Raw genomic sequence first — 9,148 nt, 5'->3', positions numbered from 1 at the left:
TGTTGCAAAACTGCAACTCCCAGCATGCCCAGACAGCCTTTGGCTGTCAGGGCATGCTGGGTGGGTGTTATAGTTTTGCAACAGCTGGCGGCACCCTGGTAACAGTAACAAAAACTGTGTGTAGCGCAACAGTGTTAGCGCAAGGACCAAGAATTTTTCTTAATTAATTCTTTAATTTCGTTTACGGATAACGAATGCATTCGTTATTTACCGCATGCATTAGGTAAATAACGAATACATTCGTTATTTTGCTATTCGTATTATCGTGGCTATTCGGGAATGTTCAAAATATGTTTTCGTGCATTCAGATCGGTCCAAATGCCCAAAAACTGTAAAATTAGGTAAATTAGACATTCGTGCCGAAACGAATTGCACATGTCTATTGCACGTATACCATTGACTGTGCGGTTTAATTAATGATATATTTTTATAGTTCCGACATTTACGCAAGCGTTGATACCACATATGTTTATTTTTATTATATTTATATATATTTTTATATGGAATTTGGGAAAAGGGGGGTGATTTAAACTTTTAATAAGGAAGGGGTTTTTTTTTTTACTTCTTTTTTTACACTTTCAGTCCCCTTAGGGGACTTTTAGGAGGAATGATTTGATTCCTCATACAGATCTGTGTGCTCTGTGCTCGATTAATAAAGCCTGGTCCTGACAGGCTTCATCATTTTGAGCACAGGAGCTGGAACAGAAGGAGAGGTAAGCCCTCATGCTACCTCCATAGGTTATTACGATCGAGCTGCGGGGGGGCAATCCACCCCACTGTACCAACAGGGATGGGATGAAGGCACCTTTAGACGCAGCTGTCAGCTTTGACAGCGGCGATCTAAAGGGTTAATAGCCGCCCACAGTAATCGCCGCATGTCGGCTATTAACGCTGGCCCGCAACTACAAGAATCAGCTGGGGGCGGGCTGGTATGACGTGGGCTCGAGTTGGGAGCCTGTGTCATACCCCTTTAACGGCACATGGACGAGCATAGATGTCCATGGTCGTTAAAGGGTTAAACTTTCATCAGTCCACCATTGCCTACTGTCTGCTGGCAACCACAACTCCCACAAGTCGACCACTGCCATCACCTTTGCTTTTGCTTTTATCAGCCAGGACTACACATACACAACCCATGATCTCCAAAAAAAGGGAAAATTGGTGAGTCACATAATGGTGAAACGTTTTGTAGGGATGCTGGCTCGCTGTGATGTAATATCACTGAGGGTCTCTTGCTTGGTCCGCTGGTCGTTCATGTGGGGAATTTGATGTGGGTCTTCAGTAGTAGTCACCAAAGTAAAGTGTGCTATGATACTTGTAGTTTTGACCATATTCACTTTTTGTGTAACGTTTTCTTGTCTTCCTCTATACCCCAGCTGACCCAGCAAACAATTTATTTATTTAACACCTGTGGTGCTTTTTGATTATCTTGCTGTCTCATTCTATACTGATTAATATTGTTTTTGTACTACCAATGTGGTACTAATGTGCAAGTGGTCATTAGTGCTGGTAGTGCCTTAACTTTCTTGGTATGTTTGAGACTATTAGCCATATTTCCCTCCTTTGCAGCAGCCAGGTGTAGTCTGTTGCTATTCCTTTTTAACAGTTTTTTTGTGATACCCTAATAAAGCTTTGATTATTCAATTATTAGCGTGCCTGCTGTGACTTGTAGGTATTTATGGTTGTGATTAAGCTCTGATGTTTTGATTAGTATATGTACATGGGTAATCTTTTGCTTTAACTAAGTAAAATAAAATAGTTTTTTTCTTATAATGCAACAGGATAAATGAAGAAACATGAAGCTAGTTTTTATTTGACATTAAAGTTTATTAACCACAGTAAGTATTTAGTTAGCAGCAACGGTCTGGTCCAGCCAGGATCTAAGGACTGTAACTCTAGCATAAACTCCAGGAGAAGATGTAGCGCAAGTAGAACTTCCCCAGGATACAATACCAGCCAAGGTCCAAGCTCCATTTCTCTGGCACACAAGAGGTCCACCAGAGTCACCCTGAAAATTAGAGTTAACAAAATAAGTGTATAACTAAGTAAATATGTGTATAAATAAAAATGCAAGAAAGTTGGATTTCTATCGCCTTTAATACTTACATAATGGGTTCTACTTATGGACTTAGTACACAGAGTAGTCAGATTCAATAGCTACATTGAACATACACACAGGCATGGGAGACCCAAATATGTTAAGACTCAGAGATCCTCCTCTGATACTGACCCATACATATTACATGTTTATTATAAATAAACTGATACTGTTGGTCTAGGATTCAGGAAGACAACGAAAATACATCTCAAATGTTATTGTTGTCTATTACATTTGTGGCTATAGCTGTAATATTTACAAATAAGTGACTAGTGTAAATATTAGACAGGACATGACTAGAGATATGTAATTCCATACCATGCAGGAGGAAGCTCCAGATGCTCCAGCGCAGATCATGGTGTTCTGGATCCTGGTTCCCCAGTATCTCTGACATTCGGTATTGCTCAGAAGAGGCAGAGACACCTGCTGCAGTTTGCTTGGGGTTGTTTGTGCTAAGAGTTAAAACAACATTTAAGCACTATATACATATCTTTTCCAGAATTATGGAGAACATAGTGAGATCGTCTTATGCCTCGCTACATTAGGTTGCAAGTTGTGCCAAATGAAGGTCTACATAGACCTGCAGGATAACATTTGTAACATCTGTATTGTCAAGCATTTACTTACTTGCAGCATTGACGTAGCCCCATCCGGTGGTAACACATCTCTCTCCTCCATTGAATACATCAGCACTAGCAGCGATGCACACAGGAGCCACACGGTTATTGAAAGAAGCGGCGCTGCTGAGCTTCAGAAGAGTGATGTCATTGGCAGTGGTGAAGGAGCTGTAGCTGGGGTGTCTGAAGACCTGTCAAAGAATATGTCTTAAAATCACTTCTTACAAAATGCGGCTAAATAAACATAATAAACAAATAAACATATTCAAAGAACATATTTCTTAATTTTCTGCTTACCCTGGAAATGGTCTTGGTCTGAATAGGTTCAGCACTGGAGGAACGGTCATATTCCCCCAGAATGACACGGTGGGAGGTTCTGTTTATAAAGATGAACAACTATTTTAGCATCTTCAATAAGTTTTCTTGTGTAATAGGACATTCATGAGATCTCCAGTTCTCCAATGTCAAACACACTTGATAATAGCGATATTAGTCACAATATTTAGGTATGGACAATAGAAAGTAATATATTGATTCCTTGCTATACTATAAACTAAGTTATACATGACTTACGTGACACCACAGTGAGCAGCAGTGACGACCCAGAGACTGTTGATCAGAGAACCGCCGCAGAAGTGGAATCCGGTGTTGTCCTATAGATATGTAATCAAATCAATAGAAAGAACATAAAGCTTTTACATTAACATATACTTTTTCAGAATTCCCAATATACAAGGACATATATAAAAGTTTCCACAATTGATGTTTAATGAGAAAGAAAATCATCAGTTCTACAGTCTAAGGGCAGTTAAAGGGGTATTCCAGGAAGAACCCTTTTTTATATATATCAACTGGCTCCGGAAAGTTAAACAGATTTGTAAATTACTTCTATTAAAAAATCTTAATCCTTCCAATAGTTAGTAGCTTCTGAAGTTTTCTGTCTAACTGCTCAACGATGATGTCACATCCCGGGAGCTGTGCATGATGGGAGAATATCCCCATAGGAACTGCACAGCTCCCGGGACCTGAGTCATCAGAGAGCAGTTAGACAGAAAACAACAACTCAACTTCAGAAGTAAATAACTATTGGAAGGATTAAAAAATTTTTAATAGAAGTAATTTACAAATCTGTTTAACTTTCCAGAGCCAGTTGAGATATAAAAAAAAGTTTTGGCCTGGAATACCCCTTTAAAGCGAAATCCAGCCCAACCTGCAGCCATCATGTTATAGAGCAGCTGAGCAGGTTGATACAGTTTTGTAGTAAAGTTCCAAGATATCTTGTGCATATAAAGAGATTAGGACAGGTCACTTGACTACATGGCCCAAAAGGGCAGAATTTATATGAATTAATGACAAGTTATTCAAGAACTCTTCTCATTAAACCATCAATCTGCTCAGCTCCTCCTGCTCTATAACATGGGCATAAGTGCTGAGTATGGAGAGTGTCAAGAATGTATTACCATGTATCAAGTTAATACAGTACATGTTCATTCTCTACAGCACTTTAATAAGGTAAAAACAAGTAAATTGGGGAGGATATGAAATCAGTACCTGCAGAGACACCTGCCATGGCCATGAACCAGAAACTGCATTCTCACCATTCACAACCCTGGCATAACCAGAAACGATTGGCTTGATGCTTGGCACACCGCAGCCTGAGGAATAAGTAAATAATAAATGTAAATTTAATGAACTAGTAATCTCCATAAAATACTGTAATAAAGCCATGGCGCTACTTACCATAGCTACCCCCTAATAGGGCAAGGCAGGACAGAAGCCACAGAAATGCCATAGTGATAAGTGGAGCATAAACAGGGTTTGTGCTGCTTATATATATCCTCAACTAACCATGTAAAAATAGAGCTTTACATGCAATAGAAGCATCAGAGCTGTTATCAGACAACCTTGAATTAATATAGAAAATTTAGGTAGATGTGGACAAAACTATGCGTGGGCGAAACAGGTGTTGTGTGTTTCGTCAACACAAGAAAAAAATAACCCTTTTAAAGTATACCTTACCTTAAATTTCAGATATGCATTAAAAACGTGAATCAATACATAGTAAATAATAAATAAAATTTAATAAGTTAGTGGAGGGTAATGCTCCAGAGAGAAGTATCATAATCGATAGTCAAGGAGTGGGGTACTCCAAACCCCGGGAATCTGAACAAAATGTCTTGCTGTTATAACCAAGCTAAAAGTATAGAAGTGTAGTATCTGCATTGAGATATAGCGATAAGGCTACAATACAGACTAACCGTTATGTCTGGTCCCTAACTTTTAAAAAGGGCACCCCCCAATGTGAACTCCAATAGTTAATCTTCTGAGAGTTGACCCTACTCCCAATTGTCACTTACACCCTGAATAGTGGTGTCTCATCACTAACAAAAAGTAAATGAATCAATCTAAATACATTCTACACAATAGATAAAAAACAATTCATTCATTTCCCCCTATTCTGATAATATAAGAGTTCTCCAAGAGATTCTAAATAATGATAAAGCAACATGCATGGCATAGGACCTGACCCATGTGGTGATATATATCAACCAGAGCTATTCTATTTTTACTTTTTAATCTATTCTTTACTTTATTTTTAGATATATTTTTGCTCATTAATTTTTATGAACTTTGGTTTCCATATAGTGATTTAGATTTAGTAAGAGTATGCTGGTATTATTTAGTCAGTGCAGTAGAGATATGTCGTTCTAATATGAAGGCATTGTCATGTTTTTAAACCCCAACTCATGAGAAAATCCTGTTTAAGCCCCTGGTAAGCTGTGATGGATCACCATTCTCTGACATTTACAAGCTAGGGATGCACAGTACCCTGCCTTGCCTCGGGTGCTGCCAAACCAGGCTAAGCCATGACATCTCGCCAGAGAAGGGGTCAACACCTTTGCCCCTGTGGACAGAAATCCTTGTACCGACCCTGGGTGGACCTCTTGTATGCCAGAGAAATGGAGCTTGGACCTAAATATCATATGTGCACTGTTTTCAGTAAACTATCTCTCTTGTCAAATAATTATTGCCTAAATAAAAATTTTTATATATATTGTCATTAGAGATGAGCGAACTTTAGAAAAATTCGATTTGACCAATTAGCCGAATTTTTTGAAAAAATTTGGTTCGATCCGAATTTATTCACGCCAAATCTATATTTTAAAATGGCTATTTCTGGCCAACTCAATAGGTGTGTAGAACACTTTGCTGTGTTCTAACACGCATATGGAGTGTTCTGTGGTAGTGAAATAATACTGTTATTCAGTATGACATACAGATTACAGGCATCGCTTTTAGAATCACTGCTGCAGAGCGACACAATGACAGAGCCTGGTGGTGGCACAAGTATGAGGAGACCATATAGAGGCTGAATGACGCAGCATGGAGGTGTTGGCAGCATGATGAGACCATATAGTGGCTGAATGACACAACGTGGAGGTGTTGGCAGCATGAGGACACCATATAGTGGCTGAATGACACAGTTTGGAGGTGTTGGCAGCATCAGGAGACCATATAGTGGCTGAATGACATAGCTTTGATGAGGCTGAAGCATGAGGAGACATATAGTGGCTGAATGACACAGCGTGGGGGTGTTGGCAGCATGAGGACACCATATAGTGGCTGATTGACACAGTGTGGAGGTGTTGGCAGCATGAGGAGACCATATAGTGGCTGAATGACACAGCTTGGATGAGGCTGAAGCATGAAGAGACATATAGTGGCTGAATGACACAGCGTGGAGGTGTTGGCAGCATGAGAAGACCATATAGTGGCTGAATGACACAGCGTGGAGGTGTAGGCAGCATGAGGAGATCATATAATGGCTGAATGATACAGTGTGGAGATTTTGGCAGCATGATGAGACCATATAGTTGCTGAATGACACAGCCTGGAGCTTGCAGCAGCATGAGTAGACACTAGGGCTTCACAATCCCTAAGATTAAAAGATTAATTTAGAAATGAATGACACAGTCTGGAGTGGCTGAATCATGAAGAGACCATGTAGTGGCTGAATGGCACAACCTGGGGTTGGCTGAAGCATGAGGAGACCATATAGTGTCTGAAAGGCACAGCCTGGAGTTGGCAGAAGCATGAGGAGACCATTGAAATTTAAGAATTTTACTTTTAAGATTTAGAATTTGAAATTGAGGATTTTGAAATAGAAATTTTAACTCCCATGTTTAGTGTCCCGGGCCCCGGTGTGTGGGTACAAAGGACCAAATTTAACAAGGAGTCACATGGCAGCACAATGACAGAGCTTGGAGATGGCCTCAGTATGAGGAGACGATATAGTGGCTGAATGACTGCCTGGAGTTTGTGGCAGCATGAAGAGACCATATAGTAGCTGAATGGCACAGCCTGGAGTTGGGGGCAGCATGAATAGAACATATAGTGGCTGAATGGCACAGCCTGGAGTTTGTGGCAGCATGAGGAGACCATATAGTGTCTGAATTGCAAAGCCTGGAGGTGGCTGAAGCATGAGGAGACCATATAGTGTCTGAATTGCACAGCCTGGAGTTGCATGAAGCATGAGGAGACCATATAGTGGCGGAATGGCACAGCCTGGAGTTGCATAAAGCATGAGGAGATCATATATTGTCTGAATGGCACAGCCTTGAGTTGGCTGAAGCATGAGGAGACCATATAGTGTCTGAATGGCACAGCCTGGAGGTGGTGAAGCATGGGAAGACCACATAGTGGCGGAATGAGTTTGCTGACGCATGAGGAGAAGATATAGTGGCTGAATGAGCCTGCCTGAAGGTGGCAGCAGCAGCAGCATCAGGAGTCCTGAAAGTGACCCGGTGACAGAGTGGTGCGGTGGATGGCAATACCAGTACCCAGTGATGAAGGTGGGTTAAAAAAAGGTCTGATGCGGAGGAATGTTTGTAACAGGGAGCAGTGCCTTAAATCTGTTTGGCACTATCCATATTTGTGAAGTGTTGGTGTGGCACCATGGTCGATCTACTCTGATGCATCAGGCATTGGTGGGTGGAAATCCTTGAGGATCCATGCCTGATTAATCTTCACAAAGGTCAGTTTCTCCACATATTTTATGGACAGACAAGTTCTCCTTGGGGTGACTATGGGATACGGTGGAGGATAAGGAGGCAGAGTCACACACTGTTGCAGGACCAGCGGCCTAAGAGCATGGAGGCGGAGGTGGCGTGACCTGTCCAAGTTGCTGTTGTGGCTGTGCCGGAACCACATTCACCCAGTGGGCCGTAAAGGACATGTATTGTCCCTGACCATAGTTTTAGCTCCACACATCGGCGTTGCCGTGCACTTTGGTACACTTTGGTAGAGTGGGGTGGTTGAGGTTAATACCAGTACCCGGTGACGGAAGTGGGTGAAAGAAGGAGAAATTGGCATCAGATTTGTTGCTTCAGGCAGTTGGAAGGATCAAAAAAGTAGCTGAGGCTGGTAGGCAGAAGAAAACGGTCTTTTTTGTCAAAGTATTGGTGATCACAATTAACCTCTTCAGGACAAATGTCGTACCGTTACATCATAGGACCCTGGTACTTAAGGACCCATGACGTACATGTACAGGCGTGGGAATTTCAGTCCCTGCCGCGCAGCGGGCAGGGATCAGACCGGGGTGACTTCTGATATCGATCAGTAGGCACCCCGCGCAAATGCCCAGGGGGGGGTCATTAGACACCCCCCCCCCCCCCCCCAATGTCGGCTATCGGCGCAAATCGCAAGTGAATTCACACTTGCGATTTGCGTCTTTTACGGTGATGCGGTACACAGTTGACCCACCGACCTGGAGATACATGGTGGCTGGCTGAGTTCAGTCAGCGGTCAGAGCTGCTGGAGGAAGGCAAGGACCCCCCCTCTGCCAAGATCGGAGCCCCCACAGAAGAAAAGAAGCCCCCCATAGATCAGGGAAAGAACACAGCCCAGGTAAAGGTAGGGTAAAAAGTAAAAAAAAAAGTTACTAAAGTAAAAAAAAAATCCCCCCCCCCCGATGCCCTAATAGGTCCCCAAGGGTCCTCTGCACTTTTTTCAGTGAGACCCGGGCACTATTGGGGGTTCAGGGTGCTGCGATTTGCCATTTTTTGGGGGGCCGCAGCGCTCCCCCCCCCTATATAACGGTGTGTGATTTTTAATCACACACCGTTGTAGATAAAATTACACCAAACACACAACACTACATGCTCCGACCCCCCCCCCCCCCCCCCACACACACACACAAAAGCCAAGTGTCAGGCAGTACTGGAGCGGGGACATCCTATACAAGACCCCGCTTTACAGTATGGCCATGACACGGAAGCGGTTCGAGGCCATTCGGAAATGCCTTCATTGTTCAGATAATGAGGCATGTCCCCCCCCCCCCCCCCCCCGAAGTGATCCCACTTATGACCGGCTTTACAAAGTGAGGCCGGTCATCAATCACTTTGGGGCCAAATTTTTGGAGGCCTATGTACCA

The 9,148-nt window shown here is 42.5% G+C and overlaps 1 protein-coding gene across 1 annotated transcript; it reads right to left on the bottom strand.

The window, feature by feature from the left end:
- Window positions 1-1,838: 1,838 nt before the first annotated feature.
- LOC130277763 (chymotrypsinogen A-like) lies at window positions 1,839-4,507 on the bottom strand. Its single transcript, XM_056528512.1, has 7 exons — window positions 4,456-4,507; window positions 4,267-4,370; window positions 3,289-3,368; window positions 3,013-3,091; window positions 2,726-2,906; window positions 2,417-2,550; window positions 1,839-2,008 (listed from the first exon to the last, which is right to left on the bottom strand). The coding sequence occupies exons 1-7, from the start codon at window positions 4,505-4,507 to the stop codon at window positions 1,847-1,849; spliced, it is 792 nt and encodes a 263-aa protein (XP_056384487.1). The 3' UTR covers window positions 1,839-1,846.
- Between the last annotated feature and the right edge of the window lie 4,641 nt (window positions 4,508-9,148).

This window comes from Hyla sarda, chromosome 6 (genome assembly GCF_029499605.1).
Source record: "Hyla sarda isolate aHylSar1 chromosome 6, aHylSar1.hap1, whole genome shotgun sequence".
Taxonomy (NCBI): domain Eukaryota; kingdom Metazoa; phylum Chordata; class Amphibia; order Anura; family Hylidae; genus Hyla; species Hyla sarda.
This window is presented reverse-complemented; position numbering and strand designations above follow the sequence as displayed.

Bases quoted from the DNA above. Each gene is read 5' to 3' on its own strand.
- LOC130277763 (XM_056528512.1), bottom strand. From the start codon at position 4,507: ATGGCATTTCTGTGGCTTCTGTCCTGCCTTGCCCTATTAGGGGGTAGC. The intron at 2,551-2,725 runs GTAAGTAAATGC...TTTAACTCTTAG, and splicing joins GGGCTACGTCAATGCTGCAA to CACAAACAACCCCAAGCAAA. The intron at 2,009-2,416 runs GTATGGAATTAC...TCTAATTTTCAG, and splicing joins CTGGAGCTTCCTCCTGCATG to GGTGACTCTGGTGGACCTCT.